The following is a 14,937-nucleotide window of genomic DNA, read 5'->3' as shown; positions in this document are numbered from 1 at the left end:
GGTGAAGTACATAGCTTTTCAAAGACAATGAAGAGGCTAAGTTGATCTGCGCGCATGCGCAACACAACGCTACGGAAAGATGACATTCTGCCCTAGTGAGATAAATCTCCTACCCTAACTGTTTGGTTTTTCTACATATTCATGCTTGAATAAACTTTGAAGAACGGTGAGTTTGGAAGCTTCCTCGTCTGTTTGTGATTTTCTTTTAGTACTTAAAAATTTTTTTAATATCCTAGATACTAATGCCAACAGTTCGTGAGTAGTCATTTACTATTTTTCAGTCTGTATAGGCCTAGTGTTGTATAAAGGTTTTGTGTGATCACGTCGCCAAAGGTGTCCGGTATTTTGTGATCTAATTCTTTCAACTGATTAAATTCACCCAGGTGACATGGTAAGTAGGCTTATATGTGCTTAAAAAATCACAAAATATATGTTGAAGATTTGTGCCAGTCAAAACGGCATGTTTGTCATTTCGAGGTGTGCAGCGTTAGGCTATACCTGACCTGCAAGTCAAAGTAAAACCCGCAAGTCCACATTTCAAACGAAATTGTATACCACATTTTGGCCAATCGTAAAATTCGTTTTACCCTATTTTTGTATAACACGGAGGATATGAGGCCTTCACGAGAACAACAGCCTATCTGCTCGAATTTTCGCATTATGAGTTACATGCGTACCATCGGAAATTAATATGGGTTAGTTTAGGTCGAGTTAGGTTAAGTTATTTTGGTAGAACTGTAGAATAGCTCCACATAGGTTGGTAAAATTTTATAAGTTGCCAATATAAAATAATACCACGTAACCTGTTTACTGGTTACAATTTTGCCATATTAGCTATGGAGGGGGGTGGGGGGCAGGTATTGTCTTACCTTATAAGTCGTAATTTGATGAAGAGGACATTTAAAAATGTAGGTTACAATTTCATATCGTGTATTGGCAACTTATAAAATAATACCCATAGGTTATATGGCTACCTTGGAAATTGAGTTTCTCCATAGTATTTTGGTTCCTTATTAAGAGTTTACCATTATTTTTTGGCACTCAACTGTAATTAACCTCATAACTGGTATGTTATTGTATGCTGGCCATCCTGGAACGCTATCGTGCGTGGGTAGTGTCATAGGGGAACTTTTGGTAAAAAGTGGAGTTTCCTTCACCAGGGGCTCCGTCCCACCTAAGTAACACGGCCTACCAGGTTAGGTTAGGGTACATTGGGTTTTTATAGTTCATTTTATAATAGGTTTTCCTTAGCCAATCCCTTCTTGAACATATGGCTCCCTAATGACTAGCCCCTTGGGGATCAAAGTATATATTATTTACACCCATTTCTATATTGGGATCAAAGTATTATTTACACCCATTTCTATATTTTGTGGTAGACAAATGCTTCCATCTACTTTACATTTACCATACTGTGTTTAATACTAGCATTTCAGAGTAGGTGATGCATAGTTAACAAGCCAAAGTAACACCAAAAGTTCAGAGTATCATAAGGCATTACCTGAATGATAATCTGGTAATCTAAGGGCAGGGGACAAGCATTCTTCTACCAAGTTTCTGCTTTTGCTTTCTAGTCTTTGAGTTTGTAGTTGGCTTGTGTATCCTTGGTTAAGCAAGGCTCATCGTCCTTTAAACAGTGTCACAGCCTGTTGAGTGGCATTGTTGTTTACAAAATTATCTCCCTGTTTGGCTCATGACTGTACTCTCCTTCACCTGTAACTAGGCTACCTCACAACCTGCTTTGCTTACTGGACAGGTTCATGAAACTGGTTGCCTCCATTATTGGTCACTCATTCACTGTGCTTAGTGGGTAGACACACTCATCTATATTCCTGATTTCCCTGTATAAGCCTTAATGGGTGCCAATGTACATAGAATTGAATTTTTACTACGTGCTGGAAGACAATTACATATTTGGCCATCATCATTAGGTTTCTGACTTCATCTTTTTATCTCAAAGATACATTAATACCCATTTGCAAATCTGCCTCTGAATAACTGTGTGGGTATGCAGGTAATCAGAGCTGAATATGCATATCTGAGCTCTATCGTTTTGATAATTTTGACCTCCAAGCTGCATTATTCTTACATTTTTGCCTCAAGTGGAGGTCTTTGACAGATGTGTTCCCAGAAACTTTTGTCCAAAGGTTTTGATGCCCATGTCCATAAGACAAGAGTCCTTTTTATCAGCTTCTCCAAATACAGTGTCTGGCATTTAGTCTTTATCTTCCACAGTTTTTGTGATTCTTTTGCGTTGTTAAAAAGTTTCTTTTGAGATATTATTAATTCTTACTAGGAAAGTGAGTGTCTACTTTTGCAACAACCAAGGGTTTCATTCTCAAACTATCAGACCTACTCTCGTATTTCCAACAGCTGGGAACTTTGCATAATTTTTTTGAAAAGACAAGTTTTTTCCTTAAGTTTTTACAAAGATAACATAACTTTAAAGATTGTATCATTTGGGATGAATCTTATCTACTGTCAAAGACAGCTTACATCTTCACATTGGTAGGTGCAGTTGGCATTCAAAAAAGAAGAATGGTTGCTTGACTGGGATGGACTGTCTAGTTCACCTGTTCTCCGCCATTGGGTTTTGGTGTTCGTCAGAATTTTAATGCCGTCATAGCAGTTGGTGCTTCTAGGCATTCAGAATTTGGCCAGTTTAGCCATTTTCACAGTATTTTGATCTAAGCCACCATAGCAGTTGGTGCTTAAATCATTCAGAATTATGGGAGTTTAGCCATTTTCACAGTATTTTGATCTTTTTGCCTCAGCTAGAAGCAGTAAACTTAAGAATATCAAGTTCTTCCACAACAACTTATATGTAAAGAATGATGAAGAAATTCCTTAGTTATAAGAAAAGGGATGCAACAAGTTTAAGAAGGTAATTGGTTAGAGCAAGGAATGAGCCAGTTACTTCCCTTCGAGCTTCCCCACCCATCCCCAATTTCTCTCTCAGCCCACCTCCTTCCCCTCTTCTCCGCTCCCTTCTTTTCTCCTTCCTGATACCCCTAACTTTATTCCATCTGCTCCCCCTTCAATTCAGGAATAGTGACTAGATAAGGTAGAATAGGATATTAGTCAGATTTTGGAGCCAAGGGTATACTGTAACTGAATGTGTATTGGGCAAAGAAGCTGGTTCCCCCACTGAGAGGAAAGGTGTCAGTGGCCTCAACCATCAGTAGCCCAAGCTCCAGACTGCCCTGTGCTAGTGGAAAGCCTCTCCTTTGAATTCCTCGATCACCTAGGATCAGTTCAGTGAGTTTTAGTCATTGCAGAAGTTATTAGCTTTGCTGTCATCAAGGTCTAATTATAGCAATGTAGGTGCAGAGTTAGGATCTAGTAATGTAGGAGATAACCAAAGAGACAAGATTAATGTTTCCTATGCTATGAGTTCAGATACTCAAGTTAATGTTTTTCAGTCCATTATTGAGCCTCTTTCTTCTGTTTCTGCCTTGCAGTCAAAGCCTGTTTGTTCTTTTCCTCCTCAGTTTCCTTCCTGTTTATTTCCTCTCTCCCCTTGCAATCTTCATCTTCCCTCTTTGTCTTTGTCTGTCAATCTTAGATGTCTTTCCTCCTCTGCCAACTTTAATACATTAATCCCTGATGCATATTATCTAGACCCAACATTATCTGGACAAAACAGGACCCCAGGAACCAAAGATATATGTATATAAATCTCTGATGGTTGGCAATGCTGCACGGCCTAAGGAAATGTTGGTAACAGTGCTTACACTCATAAAGAGACTGAGAAAGAGTTTTGGGGTTGTGGGAGACGGGGAAAGGTTTCCAAGGTGGGGGGTTGTCGGATGGAATGAGCACCATGGGAGGGGAATGGCAGTAAGGTTGTTTACAAGAAGACTCACCCAGAGAAAGAGTTGTTTTGGAAGGCTGGTGGCCAGGGAAGGAGTTTCCTAGTTGGGATGTGGTTGGGAATCCTGTGTTGGATAGGTAGAGGGGGTGGGGTAGGCAGGTATTATACTTCATTAGAGCTTTTTTGTTTTGTTTTTTACATTTATGTTTTTCTGCATTCTGTTAAAGAATATTACAGTACTGTACTGTAACTTGTAATGAAATAACCAAGCACAGTACAAAAGAAAGAGAGAGAGAGAGAGAGTATGAGTTGTTCTCTCAGTGTGTAGGTTAAAGTCTGTGATATACACACACTCCTGTCCTTTTGTTTATTTTTATTTTTACTGTTTCTCATTTTTTAATTTTTTGTGATTTGTCATAATTTCACTGCATAAGGGATGAAAAAAAAATCAAATTTACAACTCAAAGAGACAAATGCATTCGATATCCCTTAGCATGTGTCTGTATAACACACATGCACACATTCCTTCCCTATGATTGAGGGCAACAGAGACAAATTATAAATAGCTCAGTGTATAGCCAACATCTACAAGTTTGCAGTTTAGATCACTTATTGAGATGAAATATCAACAGTGATAAATATTCTCTTTTGTACTGTTATGATATGTGTGATAATCATATTAGGGTCACCTAAACTTGGAATGAAATACAGTACAGTAAATCAACCAAAGCACAAAAATAAAAGAGTGAGAACAAGTGATACTGCTCTAAGAAACATACAGTATCTACAAATGCACAACTTACAACACATGCAAAGCAAGAGAGGTAGAGAGACAGATAGTGAGCTTTTGTAGTTGTTATTGGCTTGAAAGCATGATGTCACTTAACGCATCATGAGATGTAACTTTATCGCTTATTCTTGGCTGTTATGGGTATGTCATCAGTTTAATAGCATATGGTGGAAGATGCATGGGTAGGCTAGTACTTGTGTGTATGTGGGCATGCAGTACATTCTGTTTGTGTTTGCAGGGATTGTGTACCAGTTCAAGGCTTGGTGTTCTTGGCTAAGCACTGCACTGCAAGAGTTATGAGAGTTTATCCCATAGGAAGTTGGTGTCATTTCAGGATTTTGGTCCTAGTCTGTTTGGACGACTGGCTATTCCTCACCAACTCTTACGAATGGATTTTGAGGACCAAGGCCCTTTTACTTCATCTGGCTCTGACTTTGGGCATTTTTATCAACCAATAAAAGTCCTGCAGGGTCTGATGCAGTCTGTTGTCTATCTGGGGATAAAGATGAATTTCACAATTTTTTACTTTTTCTTCTTAGAAATGAGCAGACAATTTCTTCTCACTTCTCAAAGGATTTCAGCCTGTAAAGCAGGTTCCAGTGAGCAGTGGGTTTCACTGCTAGTTCATATGGTTTCTCAGGAAAAGCTTTTCAGCCATTCAGCTTTACTTGAAATGTGTGTGGGACAGAAGTCTCTACTTGTCTCAACTATGTTTATAATGTTGATGAGTGACTTGAAAATGGTGGGTAGATCATCCAAAACTTCAGTTATGTTTCATGTTGGAAGTAAGAAATGCATACTTCACGTTTTCAGACACCACAGTCGAAGGCAGGGACACCTTTCTGGGTTATCTAGAAATGTCTAGATTATCGTCAGAAGAGAAGTCACTACGCATGAAGTCTTGATCTCTAGCAGTCTGGAAAGTTTAAAGCAGTGCAAACATCTGGTAAGAGACAAAGTAGTAGTCGTGTTTTCTGGAAACACAACCTCCCTGGCTTACATCAGGAAATAGTCTTGTTGAAGTTCCTTTTACCGTAGGACCTCCTCCTGTGGGCTGGCTGATTTAGGGAATCTTGTGTTGATTCCTCAGTCTGTTCTGGGAAGGAAAACCATGTTAGCTGACCAGCTCAGTAGAAGGGATCAGACTCTTTCAATAGAATGGTCTCAGAATCCTCAAGTATGTCAGTTTCTCTGAGACATTGGGGAACTCTGAACGTAGACCTCTTTGCGATGGCTCAGAACAGGACGTTGCCAGTTTGCTGTTCCCACTTCCAGGACCCTCAGGCATGGGCAGTAGACATGTTTCTGCAGGATTGGTTGGGTATGGATGCTTGCACGTTTCCTCTTTTCATGATCATGGGAAAGATATGCAAATTACAAGAATCTTGAAACTCCAGGATGACCCAATAAATTCCATGGTGGCTGTAACAGGAGTGGTTTCTAGACCTGTTTCTTTGGCTGCAGATCTACCCTGAACATTTTCTTTCAGGGAAGATCTCAAACTGCATGCCATGATGTTTCATCAAAACCTTTTCATGCTTCAGCTAACTGCATGGAGACTATCAATGATATTCTAGCCACAAGGTTTTCCCAGAGCATCTTGGGAGTCTATTCTTAGATCTAGAAGAGGCTCAACCACAATTTCATACTAGAGGCAGTGGATGGTCTTTCACACCTGGTGTCAGTCTTAAGGGATTTTCTGCATCCACACCTGTATAAACAATTAAGATTTTAGATACTCTTTAAATTTAGATACATTATGAAGCTGTTGGCCCCAGCCGTTAGAAGATATAAATCAATGTTTTCTTGTGAATTACTTCATGCTCAACTGGATATTACTAATTACTTGGACCTCAAAGGCTTTGTTTGCTTTTGAGATCGAGATGCCAAGAACATCATGTCAGCGTATTTTTTTGAAGTTTGACATAGTTTAGAATTAGAATTTAGACAAATTAAAACCTATTAGAGGCAATGTTAGTCATTTATTGTAGAGTTGGAAGAAACATTTTGTCTATTTTGTTTGCAGTTTACTTAACGCACGAGCAGCAGGTAGTATATACTTTGGTTTTTTTGAAGAATTTATGTGTAGAGGAGGTATAATTCTGTTTTTATATCAATAGGTACTCCTTTTCTTAGTAAGGCTACTCTGACTGTGCCATACATGAGAGCCTTACCCCTGTGAGGGATCCACCTAGGTGCAGTACAGTCCAGGAACGATCCCAGTTCAGGTAAGAATGTTTTCTGCTTCATATAAGGAACTGTCATTAGGGTTTGGATGTGTGAACATTTTCTATTTAGTATCTTGATCTAATATAAAAGGTGAAAAAAAAAATCAAGAATGTTGTGCTGGTTTATTTCATAACAGACAGACACTGATATATATTTCATAAATACCTTTGTCATTTCATAAATATATTACCTTTGTCATTATATATGCATTTAGAGAGGCCAAGATACATAGAAATTAGGTTAAAGTTGTAACATAAGCAGGTGCACACATCAATGTATGTGCTTTTAGGATTATTACACTGTATCATACATTTATGGATGAAAGTCTATGTGATAATAGTATATCATACATTTATGGATGAAGGTCTATGAGATAATAGTATTCCAAACATCTACAGTAAGCACTCCATGTAAGAAAATAAAGAATATACAGTACTATATCTAATTTAAGGTCAATTTTTATATATCCATATCTCAAAGCATTTCTAACCTCTATCTTTAATGCACTTGACATAAGTTTACATGCACAAATTAGTGCAAGACAGAACCAAGTACATAAAGGAAACCACAGAATATGAGTTGTAAACAATATAAAATTGGGACTTCCAAGTGACAAATCTACAATATTGGTAAATATAATTTTTTTTCATACATGAGTGATTATTGCATATGTGGGCCAATGAAGCATTTTCCAGCTTGATTTTGTACCTCATGCTCATCATCAATCTCTTGGTGTGTGTGTGTGTTTTATTTCCTATATATACATGGGTCTATCTTTATTTTTATACAGGTACAATATAAGTACATACATCATACATACAGTGCTTCACATTTGGTACACATATGAATTGTTAGTCTGATGTCAGTCAGACAAAATTACTAGCTCCAATCAAGTTTTACATTTTCCCTTTGTGGCTGTATACATACAAATGGATGTATGAATACAGAAAAAGCTTCTTCCTTAGCCAGTGAAAATTCAAAGGTCCACCTGTGTTAATTTGTGTTAACTTACTAGGAACTGTAATGATTGTTTTTATTGAAGTTTCAGATTTGCTCTAGATGACTTTCTTAACCATCATCAATTGCTTTTATCCCATTAACAGAAATCATAAACTTTTTTTTTCTCAGCTTTCACTGACCACTCAAAAACACATCACTCTTTAGTCAAAGCAGCATAATTTATTGATTAATGATTATGTGTAATAATGGATATAGCATGATTACTGAAAGAGAATTTATGCCACTGACATCACCTCTTCTGTTGGAGAGGTAATTATTCCAACTTCCATTGCTTCACGCTCCAGGTCTTGCAACTGGCGTCTCAGACGTGCAACTCTTGACCTGAGGGAGGAATCTCGCTCCTTCAACTCACGAACCACTGACCAAGCTGCTTCTTGAGGGCCTTGATCTACAACCCATCGCAGGAACACACTTCCCCAAAGTTGCTGTTGATAAAGATTCCTTAATGTTCAGAATAGAAATATTGTATAAATTGTGTAACACGAATAATAAATAGTTTAACCAGGGCGGGCACAAAGGGGTTTTGTTCTCAATGGTTATCAGGGTATTTACAGATCTTATCTGATGTACTTCAATGGGTAACTGTGAATTAAGATGTACAAAAGGTAACGAGAGAGGAAAAGTTTTTAAGCAGAGGACAGGCAGAGAATAGGAAATAGAAGTATTATATACAGAAAGGAGGACGGAGGCCTAAAGGCAAGCAGAAAAGGCAAAGAGGAGCAAGCGAGTACTGTACACACCCCTGTAACACAAAAAGCATGAATTGAAGTGAACAGCAGTAAATGAACTGATACTTTTTACTGACTAGAAGGTTTGAGAGACGTGGGGGTAAACTTTTTTACTAAGTGTGAGAGATGTGGGGTCTCACCCAACTTGAAGGGAGTCTTGTACCCTTAGGATAACATTTCGTTTCAGAAACTAATGGGTGTGGTCATCCACTCCAAAACAATAAATATGACTGAACACAATGGTTTGTCTAACAAGAAGCATATCTAGTAAAACTAAAGTACTGGGTGGGAGGCACAATTTGAATAAAGAACAAGTAACTAACCCTAGATGGCATTTTACATATAATGAGTGATTGATTTAGGCTGTAAAGCCAAGCACTGGGGCACTTTCAGCAATTCAGCACTTAAGACAGTGAAAAAGCAGAAGTTGGAAAGCAATATCAAGATGTCCAGTAAATAAATAAGATGAAATACATTTGGAATGTTGTATTTCAACAGTCCAAATGTAAAACTGGGAGAAGCCTCCATAGTTTCACTAATATAATACTTACAGAAGTTGGATAGAAAGATAAAAAAAATAAAAAGAGGAGGAATGGGTAAGTGAAAGGCTAAACAGTGTAGCAATGAAGGACCAAAGGAATGCTGCAAACAACATTCAGGCTGCCTATGTGAGATGCACTTGATTCCCTATGGGGTTTATGTAATATGAAAAATGTCATCAGACAAAAGATCTTAAATTTACAATTAGCCTATATACCTACCAAACTCATTGGAGCAACTGATGGCCAAATAACTCTTTGATTTGGTTCATACATAGGATTCAGATACTTGGGTAGAATTTCTGGACGATTAACATATGACCATAGGCTGCAAGTCCGTTCAGGAGCCTTCATTGCTCGTCTTTCACACTCATTATTGCCAAGGAATGTTCCTGAAAAGACATGTATTTATTGCTCAGTAAGCACAAAATTTAATGGAAGTATAAAAAACATTGTACATAGATTACTGTATACCTACATGCTACAGATGCTGATAGTTGTCTCCAAGGAAGACAAAGAGAAATTCGTTTGTGGGGTTGGAAGTCAGATTAAGTGTTTTACAGTAAATGCAATGGATTAGGGCATGTAGCAAGTGTGTGGAGTGCAGAGAATGACATGGGTTGCATATGGTAATAGCAGTTCATGAGGTGGAACAACTGAAGTTGGATAGTCCAAGATGTGAGCATGACAATATGGAATTGGACAATGACATACCTGTACTGTAATTCAGAAGCAAAGTTGGCAGTAAATACACAGGGTATCAGAATAGTGCATGATTTTGCTATATAGTGTGAGAACCAAATATATATACTGTGTGTGTGTGTGTGTGTGTGTGTTGGGGGGGACAATTTTTTAGAGTGGCAAGTACAGTACATATAGGAAAAAATGAGTAGGCATTTTTTATCATTAGAGGATGTTGAAGAAATGCAACAGTTGTGCCCAGTTATATGTGAGATGAAAGAATGTATTAAGACTGGTGTTCTAATTTCTAAGTGGAAGTTTATGTTGAAAAATTCAAGAAAATTGCTAGTAGGTTTTTAGTTTGTTGTGAATTGGTGTATTTTGTACATAAATGTCTGTGTTTCAAGAGAACAGTGCAATTGGAATGTGTAAAATTGCTCATGATTGATATGGACACTTGGGAAAGTTCAAATTGTAGGAAATGTAGGAAGGAAAGAATATATGCACCATAGTATCTAAGTAAGATCTGTATGGTTGTTGCTACATGTGAGGGTTACCAGAAATGAAAACATCCCAGAATGCATGAAAATCACATACTGACTCCAAAAGGATATGTAGGTACGGTGATAATGGTTGATCATATCGGTCACAAAGCCCTGTTGTTTCAGTGACTCTTTAGCATCATTACTTTTTATCTTTATGGTTTATTTACTTTTACGCCGTAATATTCTTTTTGTAAAAGGTAATTGCCAATGAGATGTAGATGAGTATGAGACCATGGCTACAGCTGGTGAAAAAGTCAATGGCTTGATATCCGATCATTTCAGTCATCATGGACAAATGACTTTGGATTTATTCAGCAGAATGATCGTGCTGTGTGTGCTCTCTGCTGCGAGAATGTCGTGTGCCGCACATCGAGTGTTAAATGACAATTTGAAACAAAACAAGAGAAGACTTTCAAGGATATTGCTGACAAGGCTGAGGCGATTACGAAAGCAGTATCCCGCTATGAGAAACAAAGTAATGTGTTAAAAAACTTGAGTGTTAGCAAAAACAATGAAACTGAAGCCAGTTACAAACTAGCTCTGTGTATTGCTAAGCATGGAGAGCCTTTTACTGATGGAGATTTTATAAAAGCAGCTTTCCTAGAGTGCTCTGAGGTGTTATTTGATGGCATATCAAACAAACACGTTATCATCACAAGGATAAAAGACATGCCTGTCTTAGCTAGAACCGTGGAGAGATGTTTTTTGAAATGGTTGATAATGTAAGTCAGCAACAAACAGTTGCTTTAACAAGTACACCTGTGTTCAGTATGGCTCTGGATGAAAGCGTGGATATCAATGGCATTCCCCGCTTGGTTGTTTTTGCCAGGTATAGTGACACAGAGGTACATGAGGAGCTGTGTTGTCTTAAACCTATGTATGGCACCACCAAGGGAAAAGACATACTGAAGGCATTCACTGGCCATTTTGAGAACAGAGGGGTAGACATAGGAAAGATTTTTGCAATTGCAACAGATGGTGCTCCTGCTATGGTAGGAAAAAACAAGGGTTTTACCAAGATGGTCGAGGATTAAAATTGGGCACCCCATTCTGAAATTGCACCGCATCGTTCATCAAGAAAATTTATGTGCCTAGATCTCGAGCTCTAATCTCAACAAGGTGATAACTACTGTTACAAAAGTAGTAAATTTTCTTGTTGCACTCTTCTCTTATGCAAAGGCAGTTTCAAGCTTTCCTTGAAGAGGTGGACAGTGTGTACAAAGATAAATCCTTGCACTGCAGTGTTAGGTGGTTAAGCTGTGGGAAGGTATTGGAGAGCTTTTGGAATGCTTTGATGAAACCCAAATTTTCTTATCAGAAAAAGGCCAAGACTATCCTGAGCTGGAGGACAGAGATTGGATTGTGAAACTTATGTTTCTCTCAGATATCACCAAACATCTAAATGACCTCAATCTTCTCTTGCAAGGTGCAGGAAAAACAGTGATGGATTTGTATGATACCTGGAAGGTATTTGTTGCAAAGCTTGCAGTTTACTGAACAGATATCAAAACTGGTTCTTTCCGTTATTTCAAAAACTTGAAGAACTTATCTGCAATTCATCCTGTCAACACTACTAATCTTCACTTGTACAAGCAAGAATTAGAGTCTGAGTTCTCAATCAGATTTCAAGATTTCCAACACATGGGCCCAGTGTTTTCATTTTTAATCAGACCAGACACCTTTAAATACAGTGACTTGGATGCGACTCTCTTTGAGTGGATGGAAACTGAGGAGTTGGAAATGAAGTTAATTGACCTTCAGGCCTCATCATTGTGGTCAGCTAAATTTAAAGATCTTCGAGAAATACTGGAAACTGGTAAAAATGATCATGCAGCCTCCATTTTAAGGTCCTGGACATCACTGCCTGATAAATTCAATTGCATGAAGAAAGTAGCTTTTGCACTGCTATCAGCATATGGATCCACATATCAATGTGAGCAGATATTTTCACACACGGAGCACATCCTCAGCCCCCTTCGCAGCAGGCTTACAATGAATCACTCTGAGGGTTGTGTGGAACTCAAGGTGTCCAAATATTCACCTGAAATTTCAACTTTGGCCTCTGGGAAGCAAGGGCAAGGATTGCATTGATATGGTGAGGTATAAACTTGAAATATAAGATATTTTTGTCACAAAGAATACTAAATGCAACAAAATTATTACATTTATGTTATGCATGTTCAGGAAAACACATTATAATTAAAATGGTCACTACATACTGTACAATTATGATTTTAATTTTCCTATATAGTGCTAAAAAAATAACAACTGGCACGCAAGGTAGTAAAAGAAATGGTATTAATTATCAATTGCACAGTGTGTTCAAAAGGTTGCTGACCCCTGGAGTACAGTATGCGTACGGCTTCTCATATGCAAACCGTGAATGGGTTGGCTGTGTGTAAGGTGAATGCACTGGGTGGAATATTACATATGATAGCTGAAAGATAGAATGAATGGGATGTGTATATAAGTAAAACTTTTTGGGTTTATAATGTAATTGTTAATAAGAGTACTGGGATTTCTCCATTGATGTACCTTAAACAGTATAGGGAATTTACAGTATATAGGTACATAAAACTGAATATGAGATCATCACAGGAAGACATAGAAGTAGTAAAAAGGAAAGCAAATGAGAGGTTTACAAGTTATAAGTTGGGTGAGAAAGTTCTGAAAGTGTGTAAAAATGAAAGGTTAAATGTTGCAGTAGTAAGATGAGAGACCATTTAATGGACCAACTGTTATAAAGAATGTTTAGTCATACAGGTTGAGTTATTTGCTAGGATGCGAGCTTGGAAAGAGATGTAGAAATGAAGTCAGAGCACGTCATATTTTGCACATTTACTAAGTATTAAGTAAAAAAATGAGATACTACACTGATTACACTAAAATTTAACAGTGAACCCTTCACATATCGTTGTTTTACTTTCATTAACTAATAAGCTTCCCTTAAAGTCAAGGTGTCATCCAGTAACTTGTCCACTGTAATCTGGCAATTTTTTTTTTAAGATACTTTTGGTTACTTACTACTGTATTTTAACTAGGAGTAACTTATACACTTCATTCAGAGGTTGTAAGCAGTGGTTAGGTTCAACTGATAAACACAGTAAATTTTTTAGACATTTTAGAAAAAAAAAGTGTCTTCAACACTGCAAAATTAGGAAATAGCTTTTATTTTTTTCTTTGTATATTTTGCTTCCTTATCTTATCCCACTAATTCTGTCTTCCCTTTCAGGTTTGCAGAGTGAATGCTGTATCCTCTACAGCAATAAAGTCAAATTTTGCAATTTTTTTTTTATATACAGTAAATCATTCAGAGTTAGCAATAGCCTATTTTTGAGTGAAGTCTAACTGAAAGTGGAAACTTAATTTTTCAAGGTAGCATAGTTGAATACAACAGTATTTGCGATATTGTTGCCTAACTTAAGTTGAGAGGATACTGATTAATTTTTGTACTACAATTTATAATATTGTTGCCTAACGTAAGTTGAAAGGATATTGATTAATTTTTGTACTACAAAGTATATATAATGTAACTAAAAAGTTAAAGTGTGAAGTGTGTTTTAATTCATAGCACCCCAAGGGACCCCAGGAATAGCAAAACCAACACAAGAGGCACTAGAGCAACTATAGTGAATAACATAATGGTGCCTCTCACTGGATATTATTCTCTTATGGCAACTCCAGTTGTACTTACCAAACTGAGAAGAGTAGGAATGTTCAAATAGCATCACTAGGAAGTTCTCAGCAAATTCAAAGCTACAACTAAACTGTGCATGGATCTGATAAACACAGTCTAAGAATAAAAGGAAGGTTGGTGAATTTGATTTTGACCGGTGGGCACTTGGGGTATAGCAAGATCGAGCATGGCGAGTTGCAAAAGGATGCCCTCCTTGGATCCACTCCCTTTCTATCAAAGCTTCAAATCTGCAGAAGAATAAGAATGCCTTACAATACTTCCTAGGAAGATACATGAATATTTTTAAAGATATATGTACAGTAATATGGTTACATAGATGAGAATTCACTATGAAAGTGTATGTAGGGTTCTATACTTGTCCTATTTTTAAAATACTGGTGAGAACAATTATGAAAAAATCTTAGCATTTAAGGATACTTTTGCTGAAGACAAATTTTTTTAGCAAAACAATGTTCATTTGATAACTTAAAAGACAACAGTAACAACTACACTGAAATTTCTCCATACAGCATTACTAATTCTGCATATTTCGCACATTTTTCAGTGTTCTACTGTATTCTCTTTTTCAGTGTTTTTCCTGTCTGACTATTATAAAAGTTATCACAAAATTGTCAGGAGAGCTCTTTATAAGCACACGTTTTATTATTTTATTGTTCTTAAAAGCTACATTAACTACAAAATTCTTAAGTATACGGGAGACATCGTTTTTTGTACTGTAAATTTCCTTTTTTGTTTTCCTACAGTCTTTTCTGCTACTCCTCATGCATTATCTAATACAGTCAGGATACTGTACTTCAATTTCTTACCTGTATTCCTGATGTTATCAATTTCATCATCAGTGTATTTAGGGCTACATGTAGGTAATGCTGTTTTGAACATGGAAGTGAAAACTGA

The 14,937-nt window shown here is 37.2% G+C and overlaps 1 protein-coding gene and 1 long non-coding RNA gene across 7 annotated transcripts in view; one reads left to right on the top strand and one right to left on the bottom strand.

Annotated features, from left to right (window-relative positions):
* Positions 1-48: 48 nt before the first annotated feature.
* LOC136828836 (uncharacterized) lies at positions 49-9,095 on the top strand. The gene is made up of 3 exons (XR_010850238.1): positions 49-166; positions 6,725-6,832; positions 8,138-9,095. It is a non-coding gene; the product is annotated as an uncharacterized lncRNA (long non-coding RNA).
* The window catches only part of LOC136828834 (myotubularin-related protein 9), a 36,256-nt gene continuing 28,260 nt past the window's right edge, over positions 6,942-14,937 (bottom strand). For all 6 annotated transcript variants that reach the window (XM_067087100.1, XM_067087097.1, XM_067087098.1 and 3 more), the window contains 3 exons: positions 14,041-14,270; positions 9,343-9,512; positions 6,942-8,278 (listed from right to left, as the gene is read on the bottom strand). In XM_067087100.1, coding sequence (XP_066943201.1) covers positions 8,069-8,278; positions 9,343-9,512; positions 14,041-14,270 — 610 coding nt within the window. In that variant the 3' untranslated portion in view covers positions 6,942-8,068. The remainder of the gene's footprint in view (positions 8,279-9,342; positions 9,513-14,040; positions 14,271-14,937) is intronic.

This window comes from Macrobrachium rosenbergii, chromosome 43, assembly GCF_040412425.1.
Source record: "Macrobrachium rosenbergii isolate ZJJX-2024 chromosome 43, ASM4041242v1, whole genome shotgun sequence".
Classification (NCBI taxonomy): Eukaryota; Metazoa; Arthropoda; class Malacostraca; order Decapoda; family Palaemonidae; genus Macrobrachium; species Macrobrachium rosenbergii.
This window is presented reverse-complemented; position numbering and strand designations above follow the sequence as displayed.